This window comes from Sinocyclocheilus grahami, unplaced genomic scaffold (genome assembly GCF_001515645.1).
Source record: "Sinocyclocheilus grahami isolate Dianchi unplaced genomic scaffold, SAMN03320097.WGS_v1.1 scaffold16.1, whole genome shotgun sequence".
Taxonomy (NCBI): domain Eukaryota; kingdom Metazoa; phylum Chordata; class Actinopteri; order Cypriniformes; family Cyprinidae; genus Sinocyclocheilus; species Sinocyclocheilus grahami.
In genome coordinates this window covers 819347-843422 of record NW_015505195.1, presented here as the reverse complement: position 1 = coordinate 843422, position 24076 = coordinate 819347, and the positions used below count along the sequence as shown (strand labels likewise).

The following is a 24076-nucleotide window of genomic DNA, read 5'->3' as shown; positions in this document are numbered from 1 at the left end:
ACGAACTAGACGAAATACTAAAATTTAAATAAATAACGCCCCCCCCCCCCCCCCCTTTTTTTTCAGTAGTCATTTGGCTTCAGACACTACTTTATTTTATTTGGTGCCTTTTGAGCAGTTGAACAGTGTGTGCAAATGCATAAACACAATACTCACGTGTATTTGCAGCACAGCATTGCAGTGATGTTCAATGATGACAGGCTGCTCTTGTTTAGAAGGGCTGGAGTATGCTATTAAATGAAGCATGCTATTAAATGGGTGCAGATTGCAGGTTCAAAGGTATGCCACCATACAGTATATAAAATTCCATACTTAAGTAGTTCAGTGCTTAATTAACTCCAAGGTCAGCAATGTATCCTTCTGGGGGGTTCATAATTTTGTTTATTATTGTTTTATTTATTATATATAATTGTATTGTTGCAGAAACTATGATTAAGACTAAGCATGAAAATTGTTGAATTACAGAGTGGATATACACTCAAATTAAATCCCAATTATGCAGTTCTTTCATTAAGTTCTTTGGGTGCTTTGTAAAACCTAATCCAGCATAAGCATTAGAAAAAGAGGTATAATTCTAAACATTTTAAGAGCCAGGGCTGAGCCTTGTGAGAAAATGTGAGAAAACTCATCACAGTCAGATGAAAGCCCAGGGTGTCTCTTGGATATATTCTGGGCGTTTCTTGGGCGTTTTGTGGGAAAACTCTTCTCTGACCTTGTGCTCACACTGGGTGTGAGAGTAGAGCTGGCATCAGCTTCCTCACCCCTCAGTCACATCCAGCTCTGTGGCAGCATTTCATAAATGTAAACACAGTTTTGAAATTTAATACATGTCCAAATTATATCCATTATGACGGATGATACTGGGGCATAAAGTAGCCATTGCTGCTTCTCTGTGAAAAGCTTTTCAGATACCTGCATTAAGCTCTCTTGTCTGCTAGACAAATGTCACCTGTAGAAAGTGTCCATTACTCTCCTGAACAATGTTTAAATATGTTTAGGGGGAGGTATTTGTGTGAAACTCGCCCAAAAGACTCTTCTCAGAACAGATGCCACATTTGAGTTATTGCATTTATTGATTTATGTTATTTTTTTACTTTGTTAATGCATGTTCCTGGTCTTACTGCGAGTGATTCATCAATGCACATTAGTCTAAAGAAAAAAAAAAGATGTTAAAAAATGTCTTTGGATTATGTATAATCAAAACTTGCTCCACCTCTGACACAACTTTCCATGTTTGGCTGAAATCATCAAGCCATTTTTTGTTTTGTTTTTCCGTTTCAACCACCTGTCATATAGAAATCACTTTTTACAATCCTGATGTATAAAATCACGTCTTTCCATACTATTTATTAAATATCCTGTTTAACTCTGAAATACATCACATAGAAGTAAAATGGGTTGTTTTTAAATATGGAATTTCAATCCTTTCGCCAATAAAATATCGAAGAATGCATCTTAAAATAAATTTCCTGTTGACAAAATGTCCAGAAAGTTGTGAAAATTATTTTACTCTGAATACAGTCTGTAAGAAGTCTTCTTCCCAGTAAAGATCATTTTACTTTCACTAGCCATATTTATCCAGTGACCTGGAATAGAGTTACACTTATATAAGAAAGAATGCGGGGCTGGAACCAGATAACCAGCCACCAGTGGCCACTGAGTCCATCAATATGACTGTGCTTGACCATGTGTAAGAGACAGCTAAACTCCACTGATGACAGTTAGACTGTAAACTCAGAGGTCATATGTAGTGATGCTCACTGCTGAGCAGCTATTTGCCAGTGTTGGAAAATACCAGCCATGACAAGCAGATTCCACATCATAGTTATCTGAGGCATAGACTATAAGATAAAGCTGACAAGGCTGAGGCACTTCATTGGTCACATTTTTACATGGGTTTTATCCAGTAACACAGTTTAATAAGGCTTTTTAATTATTCTTCCAACCAAGGTACACAAAGGAATTATGCATGCACAAATATCCTCTTAATTGTTTTGTAAAGACTCATAAAATCTGATTTCAGGTGGTAACGTTTGTAAAAGTCAGTGAAGAAATTATGATTATCACGATATTTACAGTCCATGATTTTATTATTCAGAAATCACTCATGAAAGGAAATTCATATTGTCCTGTTGAAAACGTTGCCTTGATTATTATATGTTGTGGAATGGGGCAATATTACACTTCATACTTTGATAACTGTTCTTACACTCAGCCTTGGGTGGAACCAGTGGAAGGAGAGAGGCAGAAAATAATTAGATGAGCTCTATGTCCCTTCTGGGGATCACTTCCTGTGACTGTTTGAGAGACACAAACTTTGTCTTGTATTCATCTTGATGCATTCCATTCCAAGATGTGTTTCTGTACCTGTACGGAAACACACAAAAACATAAAAATAACTCAATACATGATTTAAAATTGCTCACCAAGCTCCAAACTGAGGTAAAAAAATGGTTATTTGTCAGTTTGTTGGTAACTTTATTAGAAACTGCAACTTAATACTTATAATCACGTATGATGCTGTGAGTGACTCAATGATCTGGGCTGTTTGTAACAAATATATAAGGCCAACATCTGCAAAAATTGAATTGCACTATTCTAAAAATTTTATAATTCAAGATGTAATTTATTAGAATTTTTATAAGAATTTTCTTAATTCATGTCACCTGAAGAGTTTCAGAGAAAGTTATGAAATTTTGACTATTATGAAGGCAAATATTGTTTTCCTTTAGAATAATGTGCTCCAACGATTCGATCACAATAGGAAAGTGTATTGAAAAATATATATAGCATAAAAGTTGATTTCATGTCAACTTCATCATTGTTTTAAAAAAAGCTAGAATTGTAACCATTGAGGTCAGAATACATCAGACACATGGTTACAAACAAACCATTATGTTTGAGGTGTTCTCATTTGTCTGTACTTGTATCTTCTGTGACCAGCTCGAATGATGAGCTACTAGTCAAATGACTGAATCCAGTCAAAGCTGCTCTGCTGGGGGCTGTAAGTCCAGTCAGGCGGAGGACTGCTTTATGTTATTTACAGTACACAACCCTCTACATTGCGACTAAATCTTCACTCTGGCGACTAAATTATGTCTAATATTAGCCAATTAATATTCATGAATCCAGTAGCTCATTAATGCTTAGTGCGTTTTATATTGTTCTTATTAGTAGAATTCGTATCATTATTATCTTATCAGGATTTTTGTTAGTTTTCCCCCCAATTTTTAGTTTTTTTACAGAAACACTGAATGACAAAAAAAGCACCACCACCAGTCCGAAGTTCAGTTAAAATGACTAATATGCATTCATACATGGTTATCAAGTTTTAATTATAATTACTAAAGTTCTATCATTAAATAATATTATCATATTATAATGCTTGACTGACTGATGTTAAGAGTGTACTTTCAGATATTTATAAAACTGTGCCATTTTACAAAAATACATGTGTGTATATATATATATATTAGTGCTGGGCGGTATACCGGTTCATACCGAATACCGGTGTTTATTTTTGTTATGATATGAATTTTTAAAATACCGCAATACCGGTGTATGTCCCTTAAACAACGTTCGGAACGTGACACGGTTTGAAAGGGGTCCCTTTTCACTGTTACACTGTGGTGAGAGCACAGCTGTATGTGTTACTAAGCGTGAAAGTTCTGAAACTGAAGCTGTAGAACTAATAGAACGTGATGACACAGAAGAACTCATCCACAATATCCACATTGACCGCCACAAATATCCACCGCCCCCTGCCATCAGCTCCCGCATCTCACACACACACGAGCGCGACTTTAGCACTAGATTTAGCAACTTTCAGACCCTTTTAGCAGCTTTTTTCCATAGAATATTCATACTGACAAACCTAGCGACCTTTTTGTATAAATCTTAGCTATGGTTCAGTTGAAAGATTTCGCCAATGCTGTCCCTCGAACGCGAGGTCTGACTTTCCCGGAGAAGTGTCACCTCTCTCGGCGTCTGTTCTGTGCAGTGAGCGGCAGAGAAGCAGCACATTCAGTTGGCCGCACCGCAGCCGACTCGTCAATAAAGTTTTAGTACAGAACAGCGTTTCCAAGCACCTGTTGCTTACTGATTGTTTGGAATTATAAATATGAGCGTAGTTCGTCTGTTAATATCACATGCACTTTTTAGTTTGTTGTTTTTTTTAGTTTGTTACTCAGACGCAGGCAGTGCGCTGCATGAGACAAAAAAGTAATATTGCCAAAACAACCGCATAGTCGCTCTTTAGTGTAGATGCATGTTGATTTTTATCAGACGATACCACGATTATAAATGAGAGTGATTCTTGGTTAACATGTATTAAAAGGGGCCGTGTTTAGTCACTATTTAGTGTGGTATTTTTTGACAATATTCACTCATCATGACAGTAAAATAGGGCATTCCAAGTCAATATACTGCAGTATTTTCTCTCTCAATCAGTAGAAAATATGGTTAACACCCGGTCATGCATGAAAAAAAATACCGTCATTTACAGTGAACCCGGTATAATTTTGAAAAATACAGTGAAATAAATTTTTGGTCATACCGCCCAGCACTAATATATACTGTATATCTATATCAGTCTGGTGAGTAAACTAAAAAATTTACTAGCCAATGGCGATTAAATTGCCAAGGTGTTCGTAGAGGGCTGAGTACATGCGTAATTGACAAAGAAACATGGAGTAATGAGAAAATACAAGTCAAGGCGAAGAAGACCTTGTTTTTAAAGCGAGTTAGTCAAATGTTGAAACAGTTGTTTACTGTTGTTAAGCAACATCGCAGCTGCATTAATATAGAATTCAACTGATGTGGTTCATCCAATTAGAATTTAGAGTGTACTGAAGCTGTTTTGCAAGACCTTATCATTCGTTATGGATATTTTTATCTTTGGTTGTGTATATACTACATTACTTGAGAACTTCAGGGCTGAACAAACCAGACAAGTTGACAAATTCAGCATAACTCTTCCTTTTTTTAGTGATCTGTTGCCCATGTCACATAATAAACGCTCAATTTCAAAGTGTACACGTTTAATTGCACGAAGTCAAAGATTGATAACAATGCTTTGAGTGGTGTCTTTAACAGACATATATCTCTATTTTCATGACAATGTCTGGTTTTGACACTTTGACAAATGGTACTCTAGGCAGTAACTTAAAGTGCCCCATTATGCCATTTTTAAGATTCCTAATATTGTTTTGGGTGTCTCCTATAATAGGTTTACATGCACGCTAGGTCAAAATACGCTTCTTTTTTCTCAAAATATGCATTTAATATCACCTCATTTTCCAATGATTCTTTGCAGCCTCATCTTTTGGAAGTGAAAATTTCACACCAACGAGCTACAGTGTTTGACGGTGGGGTCAAGTTGTTCGTGGCCGGCCAACATAGAACATAGGTGGGCATTATGCAAATGTGTTACCCAGTGATGTCTAGGATGTCTAGTCATCAAGGAAGTGGGATTCGAATTACTGACGACTTGTTTAGGCTGTTCAGAGTCGATTCTTTCTTTTGGGAGACAATAATTTTATTTACCGTGCACTCTCGGCTTTACAACTTTGCGCATTGTTTACATTCACATACATCTACATTACACACTGCATGAAAGGCAATATCCAAAATGGCATAATAGGGGCACTTTAAAGAGGTCTGCTTCAGTCTAGATATATCCTTTTCAGTGTTTCTAGTGCACATACTTTATTAGTAGTGAATTCATTGTTGTGGCACTAGTGCTTAGACACTTTTGGTATTTATATGCAACCCTACATTACTAGAAATGTATTATAAAATGGATAGCTTTGGTTCTGGATGTTTGCACAATGTTTTGCACAACATTCAGACCGTAACTGAGTGACAAACAAACATCTGAATCACCTGCATGATCACCGCACTCTCATCAGCCTTTAGTCAGATCACACCGCGCCCCATCTCTCTGCCTGAATCATTCGGGAAGGAACTCAGCATCTGTCGTTTGTTATCATCCCACTGACAATGAAGAGGAATCCGAGGACAGAGAGACAGGAAATTCTGTTCCTCACAGACAACAGGAAAAAAAATCTTTAGCCATTTTTATTAGCCATTTCTGAAAAAGCATTTTAATGGTTGACAGTAAAAGTAAATCATTGTTGACCATATAAGGTGTAAAATATAAGTCTATTTTTAGATTATTTTAAGGTTTAACATTGACATTTTTAGTATTCATTTGACACATAACAGAAACTTGTGATACTTGTCCAAAAAGTTAACTTGAACAAAGAGGAGCTAGTATTGTGCAGACTAGACACATGACAGAGGAAAGAGCAGCTGGGGGCAGGGGCCGGCTCGTCAGTTGTGAGATGACTCCTTAAGTTCCGCCCATTGGAGAGGGTGTGTCTGGGAAATCCTAAATCACTCCCTTGGGGGCTGAACTAAGGAGAGAGAGTGAGCAGGAGAGAGAGGGACTTGAAGGAGATTGTAAGACTGCTTGGGAAACACTGGCACAGTTCAAAGTGGGAGGTCAGTGGCAACATAACAGGATTGTTGTTTACTCTCAACTTGCTGTCCGTCAGTGTGAATCTGTGCACTAGGTCGCTATGCTTGCTATGGAACTGAGAAACTCTTACTAACAGACTGCAGAAGGAGGATATTTCAGGTTTTGCATACTTGGAGAAGCTACAACCTTTAGCCAGGTAAGAAAACTTTTATCTTTTATTGTTTTTAAGTATAAGTTTGGCTCTTTGAACAAATAATGCTAAATATGACTGTCGAAGCTTGCGAACTGTGACACTTTGCATGTTACATTTAGTAGCTGACATTAGATGTTATGAAGAAGGGTGTGTGTGTGTGTGTGTGTTATAAAGTCTCACAGCAGCAGCAGTATCTGTTGCCTTTTGAGTTGCTCATGTGGAAAAAAAGTGGCAGCCACTGCTGAGGACTTTAATAGATTTGTGATCAATATGTCACAAATCTTGCTAGTCGACTCACAGGCTGAACGTAGCACTGCGCGTTACATTGTAGATGGGTGGGGGTTTGGGGCTTGACATCTCTCACCCCTCAACAAAAGAACGGCCCATTAGAAATTGGCTGTATTGTGTGACTATAGAAGTCTGTACAAGTGAAAGCTATGAATATTAACGTATAACAAGAACAACTATCAACAAGTGTGTTTACCTCTACAACAAAGAACTATTATATCAAAAACAGCCCATTATTTAAAAACAAAATCATGTTTACATAAAAAGGTTTCTTTCTCATCAAAAATATACACAAATTGAATAAATACATAAAAATGCTGAAAATCTAGTTGTCATGACTTTAAAAACTTGTCATCTTCAGTGATGCATGAAGCATGCATCACTGAAGCATAATCAGTGTAGATTGTCCATGTAAACATGCTTAATAACTTTTTTGTTTTGGCCTCATTCTGTCCTCGCTTCGTTGCTCTTGGTGTTTGTTTGTTTGTGGTGTTTTCCTCTCAACATGCTCATTACAGTAATTAGGGAGCATCCGTGTTGCATGTGATTGGACTGGAAGATCTTAAAGGATCTACTTTTAGCACGTAGAGCTGAGAGAGACGGATGTGACCGCTGGCTCCACGCCTTCAGTGAATGGGTGTGTGATGTGTTCACAAGTCTGCATGTATTTCCACACTTCCTATTCTGATAAGCCTTAGCGCTGGGACTGTGTAATGAACCACTCAGGCCTGATTTGTGGCTGTTGACTGCTGGTACGGGAGTTCGAGTTGAAGCAGAAAGGGTTGTGTCTGTCATGGGGGGCGGAGGAGAGATGTTGATGTATTGTTGCCCATATGTTCCTCTCTCGGTGTGCAGCTGAGTAGTCCACAGTGGGAGAAGTATGGTGCATTCTTGGTTGTTTTGTCTCCTGTTGCTTTACTGCTATTGCCAGTGACAATGGGACCCTCAATCAATGAAATAAACACGGTGATGTCACAGAGGAAGTACTAGAACTCTCACTCTACAAAATGTAGACCAATGGTTTTAACTGGTTTTGCTTTAAAACCTACACTAACGTTGAAAAGTTTGGGGTCAGTATTATTGTTTTTTTTTAATGAAAAATACAGTAAAAACAGTAATATTGTAAAGTTTTCTATTTAAATGTTTTAAAATGTAATTTATTCCTGTAATGGCAAAGCTGAATTTTAGCATCATTACTCCAGTCTTCCATGTCGCATGATTCTTTAGAAATCATTTGAATATATCATTTCGTATTATTAATGTTTAAAACAGTTGTGCTGCTTAATATTAATTTCTTCTAAAAAGAAATCTGACTCTAAATTTGATCTGTAGTGTACATTTTACATTGGACATTGGAGTTTCAGTTTCACATCATACAGTCACAAGTCTTGCATATTAACATGAGAAATGTGATAAAATGCTGTACTTACCTTGTCTGTGCAAAGTTATAATCCAATTTTTCAACTTCTGTCATGACAATTTAAAGCCGCTACACCTGGTAACTTTCATATGATCCATGCAGGGATACCAGAAAGGGATGTGACCTAGGACATGACCACAGGAATTACGTCAGAATAACCAGATGTTAATCTCCCTATAATAATCCCACCACTAAAAGGACAATTCAAACAACTATACAGCTTTACCATGCAAATAACTTTTTGTGGTAATCTACACGATGTCAAACATCTTAACTTATATTGAACCTGCACCATTCTTCACTGTGGTTCTACAATTCAGTGGTTGGTTCTATTAGAACTTCAAAATGTGTTCTCCACTCCTTCAGGCCATCATGGTTGATGCATGGCTGTTTGTTAAGAGCTCTTTAAACCCTACACTTGCTCTCCTCTCACTCGAGTCTTTGTGTTCCAAAAGCAGGTTTTAATTAATTAAAGGAGACCTGCATTATTCACAAGATTCCCACCAACTTCTGTGGGGGTTGGCTGGATGGTGAAAGGGCCAGGGTGAGAATAATCATCTTGTTGTTTTGAAATGCGCAGACAATTCTCCTCTTTCATGCATTTAACCTTTTTGGTCTGAGAGTCAGTGCTCTTTGAAAACTATTTGTACTGCATGCACATTTTGAGTATGACAAAAAACAGTGTGACCTTGTCTGTGATTGTTATTGTACCCAGTACAATTCTTACATCTATACCCCTTTAATAACTTTGCATAATTGCCTCAGGATAATCCTTTTAAAACCACTTGAAATGAGCAAGCAAGGGTGAAAGACAATACTAATAACAAGTGTTTATGGTATTCTGTCATCATTTACTCATGCTTATACCATTTGTCATTTAAGTCACTTATAGCATTTCCAAGCTGCTGTTTTCCATAGAATGGAAGTGAACAGCAACTAGTCTGTTTGTCACACAAAGCTATTGAATTGTTTGAGTGCTTGAATGTCCCTGCTCCCCATTCATTTTCATTGCATTAAAAAGAGCAGCTCAGACCTTCTGATAAACTTCTTTTTTTGGTGTTCCACAAGAGAAAGTAAGTCATATAGGTTTGGAACAACATGAGGGTGAATAAATTATGACAGAATATTTTTGGGCAATAATCCTTATAGTGTATAAGAATAAGAAAATGGTTATCCTGGAGAACAAAGACACTTTAACATTCCCGAACATGACATTGTATTAGCCAGAGGCAAATAAGCGTGTTTGATATAGAAGATGATGTCAGCCAGCAACCAGCTGTGCTTTGCAGGATTGAGAGAGAGAGCGAGAGAGAGAGAGAGAGAGAGAGAGAGAGAGAGAGAGAGAGAGAATAGGCTACTGTGATTGACATTTTGGAGTGAGGTTATATGATGGCATGTCAGTCTAGAATAGAACAAGCACTTGAGAGAGAACTGGATAATCAATAGGGAGCCTAACGAGAAAATAGAAGAGCAAAGCATTAATTAAGAAACGTTTAATGAGCATTTTGCATATTCATGACTTCTGGGGAGGACGAGAAGTTAAAGGGTTCATATGATGCGATTTCAAGTTTTCCTTCCTCTTTGGAGTGTTACAAGCTGATTGTGCATAGATAAGATCCCTGAAGTTGCAAAGACTAAAGTCTCAAAACCAAAGAGATATTCTTTATCAAAGTTAAGACTCTGCCACGCCCCCCTAAAATGGCTCGTTCTAACACGCCCCCACATATCTACCTCACTATGTGGAAATATTAGCATAATGCCGCCCAAATGTTCACGTAAAGAAAGAAGGCGTGGTTTCAGTAACCGCAGTTAGTGTTGAAGCAGCCATGTCAGGGAGACGCTGTGTGTTTCTAGGCGAAAGCAAAAGCACTTTATTTGGCTTATTATATTTGGTGATGACTGATTGGATGCAGTATACATACTTGGGCTTGTTTGTTAAACAATTAGCCTATGCAATTTATATGTTTGAAAATCGCCAAATTGACCCCAAAAACCAGCCCAAATTTTGTCCACCCGCCCAAACCAATTTTTACCCGCACTATCAAATTCAAAACCGCCCAATCTGGCAACACTGGTGTGTGTGCGTGCAGAAAGAGCGCGAGAGAGAGAGAGCGCGAGAGAGTGAGAGAAAGAGAGAGAGAGAGAGCGAGACACATCACAGTGGAGTCAGCTGTCTTAACCGTGGCTTGTGTACTGCAAACACATATTCATCACTGTGTCTGTCACGAGACTTTGTTCCCCTTTCGGGCTCTGTCTTTAAATTTATTTTGAAAGATGAAGCTCGCAATTATGGTAAGGGTTGTTATATTTCCGACGAGTGCTTGTGGTGTTCGGCCAATCACAATGCACTGGGTCAGCTGGCCAATCAGAGCAGACTGCGCTTGTCGGAAGGAGGGACTTTGTAAAAAACAAAGCGTTTGAGAGAGGCGGGGCATAGAGGACTTACAATAATGTACAGTATTTGAAAAATAATGTGTTTTTTGAACATTAAAGCATGTCAACATATTCTGTTACACCAAATACACAAAATAATGATCTTTAAAAAAGCCTCATATGACCCCTTTAACAGTTTAATTGTTTAGCATATGTAATCCAGAGCCACAGGGGACTCGTTTCTGCATTTGTGTAGTGCTGACAGCTGTCTCACTGTCTCACTGCCTGCTGAAATGTTGAAAATTACACCATGCAGAGCTCTTAGACACCATGTTAACCTACAGTGGCCTTTTGACCTGGGCTGAGAGCAGGGAAATCACTTATGTTTCAGATTCCTTTCACACAGAGTAGTTCATGTAAGAGTTACAAATAACAGTGACATTTTACATTATAGTGTCCATGCTACACATTGCTGCTATTATTATATTAAACAAAATAAGACAGTGTTTGTTCGGCTATATCTTTTAAACTACAACCATACATATATATATTTATTTCATACAGAGAAATTATACTTAGTTTATAGTATGGGGACTGTTTCAATAAAAGTTAAAGGATTTAGGCTAAAGTAGTTGAATTAAAGTAATAATAAAAAAAAAAAATTAATGGTTCTTATTTAAAAGTAAAAGGTAAAGAAATAGACTGATGAAATCAATAAGACTGGAGATTTTCTCATCATTGATTGTAATTGTACCTGACTCAAGTTCATCCATCCTCATCCAACAATGGTTATAATTAAAAAGCATTGATTTAATTTAAAGACTGAAGGGGTCAATGATGAGACATCTCTTCTCAAGAAAAAACAACCAGAGCTAAGGCCAATTACACTGAAATAAATTTCATTGGCTGTTTAAGTGCACATGAGGATGATTTGTTCCTCAGTGAGGCCTCATTTTTTTATGAGAGGAAAGATTTAGAGGGATGCCATTCCAAACACATATGACTTTATTTCTTATATTTCCTTTACAAAAAACATTTGTGAGATGGATGGTGAGAAAATGCTGAAAGAATTTGACATTTTTCGGTGATCTATACCTTTAAAATCACAATCACCTGTGAAATATGTACATTGAAGAAAATATTTATAATCATACCTCTAGAAATGGCCTCCTTCAGGGACTTGGAGGGTCTGCCCCCTTTAAAATCTGATCCTTTAAAAAATCTGATATGAGCATGCCAGCTTTTTCCACTCTATGTTTCTATATTTATTTTTAGAAAGGTCACAGTTGCCCTTCTAAAATCACTGGTGTATATAAGTATTATGACTCAGAACCATCACTTCCTCTGACAGAGGAAGTGCATATCTGCCTTCTCAGATGAGCATGGCTATCCCTCACACTCTGAGACATGTGAGAAAAATTTATCTGAAACCAACAGGGGATTCCTGACTAGCCAGTATGATAACTCGGTAACACTGATTTTAATGTCTCCTAGCCATTACACACCACATGAAAAACAGCACCAGTGAATGGAATCTCATGTTTCAGGGCCCCAGGACAGCGCACAGGTGCTCCAGGTGCATAAATATACAGCTGAGGTATTCATAGCGGGATTTCATAGCACTGCAAAGTGCCCTGATCAAACCATTAAAAACCCGCTGTGTGGAATCTAGTCATTATATACCAGAACACCCAGACTGTGTAAAGAGTTACATAAATGCAAATAAAAAAAGTGATTTACAGGTGTATGACAGGCGTAGTCTGATTAAGTGCATATATGTTCTTATTTTTTAAAAACAAAAGGTTCTAAGCTATACAACCAGCCCAACTGTTATCTTAGGGTTTGTTAAATCTAAAATTAAACTGAAAAACAGCATTAAAAGAGCACAGTCACATGATAAGCTGATTCAGGACATTGGTGGTCATGGATGAGTGGATCTGGGTGGAGGTGGAGGTGACTGTGGTTAGTTTGCAGGTTCAAACACCCCAGCATGGCATTACCAGGGAGTTTCCATGTCTTTCCACTCTCCACAGATGCTTGTGCAAGGGACCAAAATTAACTCTTTGTCACACTGTCCATTGTTGAATAGTTTTACTGGCTACAAAACCGTATTTCACATTACTTCCTGGAAAATATATTTTTGTTCCTGTTGCAAAATATTTTGCTCATTTGTAGCAAACACAGGTCATTGTGTCACAGTAGTGCTGCATGATTATGCAAATCATAGTTATTTTCTCTTGTTTTTATGACAATTATTCATTTCAAATTTTACATTTAAATTAAAATATTTATTTAATTTGTGGCATCTATGCCATAGTTTTTGTGTAGGGTGCATATTCAAAATAACTAATCAAAATAAGAACTCTGTTTCTAAACATAATTTATTGTCGTTTTATACATCAGCAAATCAAGATACTCCCTAACTTAACATTAGCCCTGGTAGCAGATAACAAAACAATAATTTAAATTTTAAATAAATTATAAATAAGCAACATGACAATATTAGAATGTTCCTATTATAACTATATCAACCTGGTCTCATAAAAATATGTACCACTATGTACTTTTTGTGCAACACCGTTTTTACGTACTTTACTGCACGTTTCGCCACAGTTTCAAAGAGAAATGTCCACTGAGTGGCACTAAAACATGGGTTCAACACATGAATTCTGGTACGTTTTTATTACGTTGATATAGGTACGTATTGCTGTGTTTGCTGTGTTGGAGTTTTATTGCCTCTAGTGTTCATTTATTTTGGAAATTGCAGTGATATGTACTTATTGGTACGTATTTCGCGTCTCGCTAAAAAGTGCCCCCAGGTACATTTATGCCATGAGACCAGATAGAACTATTTCCTATGATTACTATATAACTATATCACTAAGCTGTCTACACTGCAGAATAAATCTAATTCAGCCTGTGTTTACGCCTTGTTGATTATGATGGGAGCAGTTCTAACTCACAGAATCCTATACAATCTGTGAAACCTCTCACAAAAGTGATAATATTACAATGAAAATATTACAGTGGGTGATTTTATAATATTGACATTTGTTTAATGTCAGGAATGGTGCCATATTAAGTTCAAGTCTTATTTAATGCTAAAAGCAAGATCCTTCTCTTTATTATAGCATTACCTCACTTTATCTATTCCTAACAATTTGATTCACTTAAATTGCTTAAATCAGATAAATAAACAGCGAGGGAGAGTCTATCATTATATTGGGCATCTTATTTTATTTAAATAAATCAAGATGTTTTATTTACTCACCAAAGCCAAATTTCTGTCACATTTGAAGCTCGGCGAGTGTTCATTTTGGAGCCTGGATGCACTGCTGCACTGCAAATTATGGGAAAACACAAACAATATGAACTGCTGGCCCAGAACTAAATGCACAGATACATGTAGCAGAGAAAGAACATTTGGGGGCAAATGGTGGTGTGGAATGGGTCTGAGTATGAAATCAGCTCCCCCCTCTTCATGAAGGGAATGAGATCATGCCAGACCTTAAACAGAAGCGCTGTCAGGTTCCAAGATTGAGTTTCATCCATCACAAAAGAGACAAAAGAGGGTGACGGCAACACCAGCTCTGCTGTATGCATATGCGTGCTCCTATATAACCCTAATAGCGCTCTTTAATGGGGTCAACATGCACACACACTCATCCAGCGTCTGGGTCAGTGAACTCACACACCCACTGTTTTCTCTTGATTTGAAGCCCCTCAATAAACATACAGAAGTCACAGTCTTATCGACACCAGGGGTGCTGTTTTACTTTCAGTTTAGAGATTATATTTTACCCATAAATATGAAAGATATAAAGAGAAAGATTAGCCTTATACTCTTCCCCTTGTCTTATACATGTACAAGCATATTTAATGTATTTCCCTTGCACAAGGAAACACAAAGCTACTGTATGTTTTTAGAAGAATTTTAATATAGAACAAAAATTATATTTATTATTTTTATGATACGTTGTTGTCCTTTTTGGAGCTATTCAGCTAATGGTTAGCATTTTGTTATTTGGGGGAAAAAATGGTTGAATATTAGCATGCTGGATTTGAGTGACATGAATGAGTAAATGATGACAGAAATTTAATTTTCGGTTTTAACTATTCCTTTGAAAACACAACAGAAAGAGTGAAGCCTACAAATCTAGCTCCATAAAATTCCATAAAATCTGAATCCACTTTCACTGCACCAATTAGTGGTTTCTGTGTGTCGTTGGAATGCTGAAGTAAACATGTGCTTGGAGACAACAAGGGAAGATCCTTATCTGCACCTCTTGTGGTCAGACTGAACGGAGTTCCCTCTCTTTGAGAGAGATGTCTCTGTTTTTTGTTTCTCCCTGTTGCTGCCAGGAGACAGGTCTATCAAACAGTGATGCCTTCCAACTTACCTGTGCCACAGGGCACACATGGCAGGAGGTTTCGTATAAACACTAACTGTTGATACCACCTAAAACAAATGTCAGAAAAAAGTAACACCCACATTTCATCATATCTGTGTTGTTAATAATAGTTATAACACAGACTACAGCCAGTAATAAAAGTACAGTATATATATATATATATATATATATATATATATACAGTACATTTATTCAAAAGTTTGTTTTTTTAATTGATATATTTGTTTTAGCAAGGACACTAAACTGATCAAAAGTGTCAGTTAAGACTATTACATTATTTTATTAATCAAAGAATCTTGAAAAACGTGGTTTTCAACATTGATAAATAATAAATGTTTCTTGAACACTAATTCAGCATATTATAATGATTTCTGAAGGATCATGTGACACTGAAGTAATGGCTGCTGAAAATTCAGTTTTGTCATCACGGGAATAAATTACATTTAAAAAAATATTAAAATGGAAACATTTATTTTAAATGGTAATAATAATATTTCATAATATTACTGTTTTTACTGTATATCAAATAATGTGTATTGTTTGTAGACTATTCATGTAATCTTGTCTTTTTTTTTCTTTTACAGAGCTGAGGATGATGGCAGAAGGGAGGTTTTCTAGTCTGCCTAGGAACATGCACATTGGGCGGCAGTGCACGCTCGCATCTTCTATGGATCTGCTGAGCTCACGGCCTGCCATGGCCGAGATGCCGGTCAGCGGCTACCAGGGAGTCTCCATCCATGGTACCCTGCCTCGCAAAAAGAAGAATGGCACTAGTTCCCCTGTGAAGCAGTGGGAGATGAATGGAAACATGGGGTTATCAGTAGCACCATACCCGGGCCGATATCGCCTGCCACCATCACCACTAATACACAACATTATTGAAGAACACCAGGCTTTCCACTTTGACAGGAAGAGCAGTGTATCATCCAAGTAAGAAATACAGTACACCTACACACCTATCCTCTCTCAGTGATTCAAACGCAACAAAGCCCTACAGCACCCGCAAAAACACCACAAATCTTTGCAAAGAATTAAAAGCTACCCAACTGTTGAGGTGTTGTTATTCTATGGACTTGTAAGTCTCAGTGTGAACGCCCCTATAGGTAAATAGACTGTAACATGTAATATGGTTTAAAACACAGTCCCAATTCATGAAATCATATACCGTGCTTTCCCAGCTTAGAGCAATGTTGCTTTCAAATACATAGTCAAGATTAAGGTCAAGATTTAGGTGAAGGTTACCACAATAGCAACTTAACCTGCCAGCTCTTCACAGCCTACTGTATGTTCTTTAACTAAATATATCTAAAACCCCACTAATGACAGTGTGAGAATGAACAAGCCAAATTGGTCGCTTTTCTCAAAATTGGCTGAATATATAGCTCACTTATATACATATAAATGTATCTCACTTGCAGATTGTAAGATTATAGAATAGGACTGTTTAGTAAATACAGATTACATTTTACAAAACATGTTAAATGTACTATTACACCATGTCCTAATCATGACAATGCGACAATTGATAAAAACACTTGTGTTTTGCCTGGTTAGGACAGTGTTCATTGGTAATACGTTTCCCTTTAGTACAATATTTTATGAATTAAACATCATATTATATAATGGATTATAAAATGTAATCTGTAGAACTGTGTAACAATCAAACTGAACAGTATCTAAACTTAGGGTTTGTGACCCCACATAGGTTGCTAGTTTATGGTATAAAAAGGGCATAATTTTAGGTTATAAAATATGCAGCATAAATTATTACATAGTACAGGTTAGTTAAGTGATTTGGATGCAAAGGTGAACTCAACCAACAGCTAACAGTGAATACAGCGTCACTGAGCACCCTAAAACTGCTGTTAGCCTTTGCTAGCATTTATTTGTGCAGTGTGTAGTGCACATTTGAATATATCACCCCTTTGTTCTGGCTAGTGGTTTAACATAACTGATAATAAGTTGGCCGTCAGAGCAGTTGACACCAAATCTTTGCCTTGTACTGCCCTTCAGTCCCGTTAACTTTACTGTCTTACATCAGGAAATAGGACAGCTAAGATAATAATCATAAAATACAAGCTGCTACTGGCTCAGTCTTACGTCCAGGACTGTCTCCATCTCTTTTTCTTGCATCTTGTCTCTCTTTTCCACTGTCTACTTACGTCTTTGCCATAGCGCTAGGCCTGTATAACTGTATCGCCCTTACTGGCTGTCTGATCTTATCACAATCAGCAACAAAGAAGTTTGTGTTTGTCTCTTATTTATGCAGACTGACTTAACAGGTATTATATCTCACCCTCAATAAAATACCTGGCAGATATAGTAAAATGATCTGTGTCTGGCTCTGTGGACAGTGTCTCTGATTATAGAGGGCATCTTGCAGGAACAGGGCACAAAATAAGGCCTGAAATTCTTAAAGTTTTTCTTAATAAAAATGTTCATCACCACCTGAGGAGGTCAAACTAAATATTAAATGAAATCGTTTGTTTTTTATTCATAAACGTATAATTCCCATAAATTACAGAAAAAAACAAATTTGAAGTGTTCATTTGCAAAAACCGATAAATGCCATGTTTAAAAAAAAAAAAGAACTGACTGCCGTGCATTATTCCCCACATATAGAACGTTCTGAACCCTAAACACGTTTTGTCACAAAAGCCGGTTTTGTCCACTGTAAGGCATCGTGAGTTCATGTTTTTCCGCAGACACCGACATGCGCCCTTGTTGTTTGTAAACAAAACCCAATAAGTTATTTTTTATCTGATCAAAAAGCGAGGTCAGGTGACAAAGGCTGCTAGTCACTTCTAAAAGATGCGCTAGCTGAGAGGAGTTTTGTCAAAGCTGACTAAAAGTGATCGAGGATGGTTAATTTCGACGAACCCGTGATATCTTCTTCGGGGCGTCAAAGGAAAATAAAAGTGAACATTTTGCACAGAACCTTGCTAAAGTAGCATGTTACAGTGGTGAGGGAAAAGTTCTCTGTATTTCCTGTAAACACAACAACAAAGTTCAGGTGTCTACATTGTCAGCTGAGGAGATTACAAAGAGTTTTTGTTTAACTCTGAAACCTGAAATGTGGAGTTATCTGCTTTTGCCAAAAAAAACGACTGTTGGAGTTAAACTTTTAAGGTATATATATATATAAAAAAACATACTTTCAGTTAACTTTAATTTTGTAAGTTACCTGTATTTTGCTGAGTTATTACTTAATCAAAACAACCCAACTGCAGTTTGATTGATATTACTTGGAATGCACAATAAAAAAAACATGATTTCTGAAAATGTATAAAAACAGAGTTATCTGTTTTTGCAAATGAACTCTTCATTTAATAATTCATATTTAATAATATATTATTAAACCATGACTTAGTAATTTAATTTGTTAATTATAAATCATAAATAATTGAAACACTTATTACTGCTAAATTAAATGACCTTAATTTTTGCAAACAGTTGAAATCAAAATGGCATTTTAAGAGGTGAATACAAACATTTGATTGTTTAAAACAAGCTACTTTTTACAATACGTTATTTCTGTTAGATGATAATTGATATAACATAACATATCTAATAAGTTTCACAAAAAAGGTAAACAAAATCAAAAATAAAAACAAAGGAATTCTGTGGAAAATGCCAGAGACAAAGAGAAACTTTCCAAATCAAGTTACCATACCTGAAACAGCGTACAGACCATAAGACAAAACACTGATAACTTGAGTTGCTGTTAACTTCCTCAGTAAGTACTTTTACTAGAAGCACCTCAGGAAACGCAAAGGATAGACTAAATAGAGACTTTAATACAAACAGTTTTAAGTGTAACTATGTGTGTTTGTGCATCTGTGGAGGCGTAGGTGTGTGTTTGGGTTTCCGTAAGCCCAGTGGGCCGCATCTGTCACTTGACATTTGAAGGTTACCTAATATTAGACTACTATTTCACAGCCACAAAGCTCACTGAGAGACGGGAGGTGAAAAATGACCACAGCATACAAAAGACTGGCAGCAAGGTTAGCAACGACCTCTTCTAGCGGCCCAGTCACCATAACAACACCTTATTGCGACTCTGCGTGACACATGGAAAAATAAATAGGTAGAACAGAAACACTGTGTAGGTTTAAGAGAGAGAGAGAAGAACCTACATGGACACCTACATGAAATCAACCCACAACCAATAACTAGTTTACTCCTGGATGACTTTTTCCATTATTGGTTTTATCAGAGTTGGAGACTTGGATGGCATTGTGATTAAATGTCAACCCCCTGAACGTCTGGCTGCAGAATGCTTCACCAGTTTGAGTGTGTCTGCCTGCAGGCGAGTAGTCAGATGAGTTAAGATGCATGTAGGTTTTGTTTCTTGGACTGAAACATTTACCCTTTATAAAACAACGGAACATCAAGGATTTAAGCTCTTTGCATCTTTCTACCTGCATGTGTGAGGCAGCTGTTCTAACACAGACACACAAAACGGTTAAAGTGAGGACTTGTAGATTTACGTTTTGACCGAGAGATGAAAGAATTTTCAAAGAGACAGATTGGAAGAGCGATTGAGAAAGATACAAAGAAAGAGAGACAAAGGGAGAGAATGAGACAGATGAAAGTGATTTGATTTACTTGTTAAAGCTGATTAAAGTGGTTCTAGTTGTTGGCAGAATCCACTCAACACTGAGGATAACTACATGGGCATGGCCTTGTCTTGGAGCGTGCGTCTTGGTTCAGTCTGCCAAATGACAGAAATGACACATGGTAAATCAAGGATTTAAGCTCTTTGCATCTTTCTACCTGCATGTGTGAGGCAGCTGTTCTAACACAGACACACAAAACGGTTAAAGTGAGGACTTGTAGATTTACGTTTTGACCGAGAGATGAAAGAATTTTCAAAGAGACAGATTGGAAGAGCGATTGAGAGAGAGATACAAAGAAAGAGAGACAAAGGGAGAGAATGAGACAGATGAAAGTGATGGAGGAGCAACAGTGCTATTTGATTTACTTGTTAAAGCTGATTAAAGTGGTTCTAGTTGTTGGCAGAATCCACTCAACACTGAGGATAACTACATGGGCATGGCCTTGTCTTGGAGCGTGCGTCTTGGTTCAGTCTGCCAAATGACAGAAATGACACACGGTAAACATTAAACCAAACAATCAAATGCTAAAAAAGTTTTCCATTTCTGATGGGAAGATATCAGTGATTTCCTGGTTTTGTACTGCTATCATCACAATGAATCAGCAATCACTTTGCCATCACATCTTCACTGTGCAATATACAAGATAACAAGACCTCTCGTGTGAGTCATTTATTTACTTGAAATAATAATAATTAATAATAATGTTTGCATTTTATTGCTAAATACTATACAAGCCAAAATATAAAACATTTTAGAAAAAAACACACAATATTTTGTCAGCAGACAGTGCCACCTATCTTTCATAATATTCAACAGCACTTTCAAGATGTCAACTGGATCATTGGTTATACTATTACCTGAAAGTAGATAAATGTACTCACGTGAGAGCTTTTCTTTTTTCTTTTTACTATTAATTAAAAGGATAAATATTCCATGTAGTTATTTAATTAAAATGGGGTCATGAATGTAGTTGACATGAAATGCATAACAGTAATGATATTAATGCCCTGCATGTGCTGGTAGACCCAGGTCTTTGTTGGGCTGTCCAGTATTATTGTTATGTAACTTTGTTAGGGTTGCTAAGCTCTACGGAACCCAAACATTCCATTCAGACTACCAGGTGGTCCAAAGGATTTCCTTTTGCCACACAGTTCTGCTGATGTAACATGAAACAGTCCTTTGCACTCTCTTTAGTCTCACACACCCATTTATATTATATAAAACTATACTACATAGACCAAATTGAACCCACACCCTAAATCTACATAAAGGAGGAAAATTTTGTATTTTGAAGTAAATAAATAAGTAATCAAATAAACTAATAAATAAACATAAAAAGCATTAAAAAAATGTACCTTAATTTTTTAAAACCTTAATTTTCCTTTAATTTTTACCTTGTTTTTGAATAATTTTTCCCCAAATGGTAAGTAACCCCCCCCCCCACACACACACACACAGGAAGGTAGGTTTGTACAGTATAGTCATAGGTCATCTCCAGGTGGCACAAAAGTTTGAAGATGCCCTTATTTGTAGAGCAGCTGTATAGTCACATGGCATCAATGTGAAAAGTTTACTCGTTTAAGAGGCAACACAGCTTAACCACAGACATATTAGAACACTCACACCATAGTTTACACTAATCAAAACAATCAAATCAATAGACTGAATTCCTATTGAAACTCCCTAAGCTCCATAGTGAACCTGACTGGTATCGATTCACAGAGCCCTGTCGTCTTGGCTGTGAACTGCCTTTGATTTATGTCTTTCAATGTGTAGGTGAATTCTTTTCTACAGCATGTGGTTGATTTTTGGGAGTGTTCCGTGTTAAGTGTCCCATTTCTCTCCAGTGGCTTAAGCATTATGAATCTGTTTCTGGAAACCCAATAATAGCTTGTCCATCTCTCCAACTTGACATGTCCTCCCTCAGCTTTTTAATTCTGACTGGCATGACTGTGAGGTACAAATCACCACTTTGAGACACAATACAGCTGTGGCTTGGCTCAGAAAGAGCCAGAGATGGAAACTAATGTTTTTCTTGAGGCCGTGTCCTCACTCCATGCCCTCTATTTGCGGATAAGACGGTATGTCCCAAACTCAAGTCACTCTTGGGTCGACCAGTGGGAGTGCTGACAGTGTTCTCTTATAGCGTACTAATGTCAGTGTTCAGAAGCTTTAAAGCGTGGCCTCTCGCCTCTAGAGTAGCTTTCCACTGAATGTCCAATGGGAACATTAAACAGGAAATCAGTTATGCTTTTAAGTTCATCAAATGCGAAGCAAACAAACAATCCAAAAAAATCTTATCATACATTCTCATATGTCCAGATATCTGATGCTTTTTATATATCTGAGCTCTCACCCCAGGTGCCACCTCCACACCCTGCTGGTATAAAAAGGAAGAAAGAAAGAGTCATAAAGAAAAGTCAGGTTTTTGTGTAAGCTGAGATGAAAGGGACTCTGGGTAAAGGCAGAAAGAGAGAGGGAGGAAAAATCTAAATGGAGAAAAAGCTAAGCCATGCACCTCGACCACTCATTCTTCTCCACGACTCTCTTCACCACCATGGTTCCTGCGTTCCACATAGAGAATCTAAATAAAACAAAAAATGCAGTGCTGACCAAGGGCCATCTCTGCAGTTAGGGTAAGTCACATCTAGACCATAACCTTAAAGCCGCTGTCAGGAAGAGAGGCCATGTGAACAATCGCTATGTCCCATCTCCTTCTAATATTTTGTATAGATTCTGCGTTTCATTTGCTCTAAGTTTGTCTCTTACCCAAAGGTTGCACTGAAAGTTTATTTACATTGTTTTCAGCCCTGTGGGAAATTTAGACTCAAGGAATTAATTTCCCTTTTCCTGGCTATAATCCTTTAGAATTCAGGGTTTAAATCTTCACGCAAGCATAAATCCGGAGAGAGTCACAAGAGTGTGTTTGTGTGAGACAGAGAGCCACTAAAAGACTTGACATGCTCATCCCTGACCGTTTAACCCTTCATTTTTTTCTCTCTCTTAAAGACTACTTAGGTTTTTTATTATTTTTGCTCATTAACTAAACTGATATCTGCATTAATCTCAGCAGAAGTTTGCAAATGTGGGTTGGTGTGGAAGTAATTGTGTGTGGTTGGGGGGGATGGTGGATGTTTGTGTCCATATGTTGTGGTCTATACTGTGGTGTAATGACCTCAGACGAGCGGGGCTGGACTGGTAGACACTTTACAACGTACAGCCTGCCCAGAGAAGGACCCATACACACACACACACACACACTTACAGTTAAACTGGTAGGCAGCTGAGCTAAAGGAGAGTTGATGTGTTCGCTCAAGAGAGTTCTTTCTTTTTCCTGCAGGGACGGTGCAGGCATGGACCCTACCATGGAGTATGTCAAGGTAAGGCTTCACATTTTACCTTAATATGTGTGTGTGGAGTTTGAGATGATTGCTCTGTTATGGTAAAAAGCCACTGGCAATGTATGAGGTAATGATGGTATGGCGGGTAAGGCTTTGTTCAAGACAGAGATGATCTTAGGGCAACCCTGAACCCTTTGAGATATCCAATACTATTCAGCTTAAGGAGTTTTGTATGTGTAGAGTCTTTAAAATAGGACAGGAACGTCATGTAAGGATATGAAGTTAAGTAAATATACAGAGTTAAGTAAATATACATATTACATTGCATACTTGGATTTGCATCAGAGATAAATGTGTCAGTGGAAGTGATAATCTTTGTTTTATAAACATTTACACTTCCTGATGTATTTTATGTGCTAGTTGAGAGTGATTAGAATTAAGCGGAAAGCAAAAACAGTACTTTTGTTGCATTATTTAACTCACGCCATGAAGTTTAGCAAATATAAGTGCACTCTCAATGACCTGTATAGGTAGTTGACCGCATTTGATTCTTGATTGAAGGGAATGACAGGCAATTTCTTTATACATCAGACCCTATAGGCGTGTGCAACTTTAAGACAGAGCTGTTCATAAAACACAGGAAACTCTACAGCCAAAATTTCCGATAAAGATCTGACAATCTCTGCATTTCCAACTGTGCAAGGGGCCCCTGTAGACACATCCTCAATTAAAACATCACAATTACAAGGAGAAAATTAGCTGGTGATGTTTCAACATATGCAGTTGAAATTACAGTATCAAGTGAGGAACAAATGACAAATTTCACTTTGCCAGCAAAGGCAGAATCGTTCCCTGGCTTTATTTTGACCTGAGGCATCATCTAGCAGTTATGAAAGCTCTTCGTCACACAATACGGCTGTATTACAGCACCCACGACTCTGATGAAAGA

General features: G+C 37.4%; 1 protein-coding gene across 2 annotated transcripts in view; it reads left to right on the top strand.

Moving 5' to 3' along the window:
* Positions 1-24076, top strand: part of LOC107603218 (breast cancer anti-estrogen resistance protein 3-like) — a 60106-nt gene that overhangs the window by 3751 nt on the left and 32279 nt on the right. The window contains exons 1-3 of one of the 2 annotated variants that reach the window (XM_016295970.1): positions 6511-6677; positions 15752-16097; positions 23127-23166. In XM_016295970.1, the coding sequence (XP_016151456.1) occupies positions 15760-16097; positions 23127-23166 (378 nt within the window). In that variant the 5' untranslated portion in view covers positions 6511-6677; positions 15752-15759. Of the gene's footprint in view, positions 1-6510; positions 6678-15751; positions 16098-23126; positions 23167-24076 lie in introns of those variants that run through there. The other variant, XM_016295963.1, reaches the window with a different exon arrangement.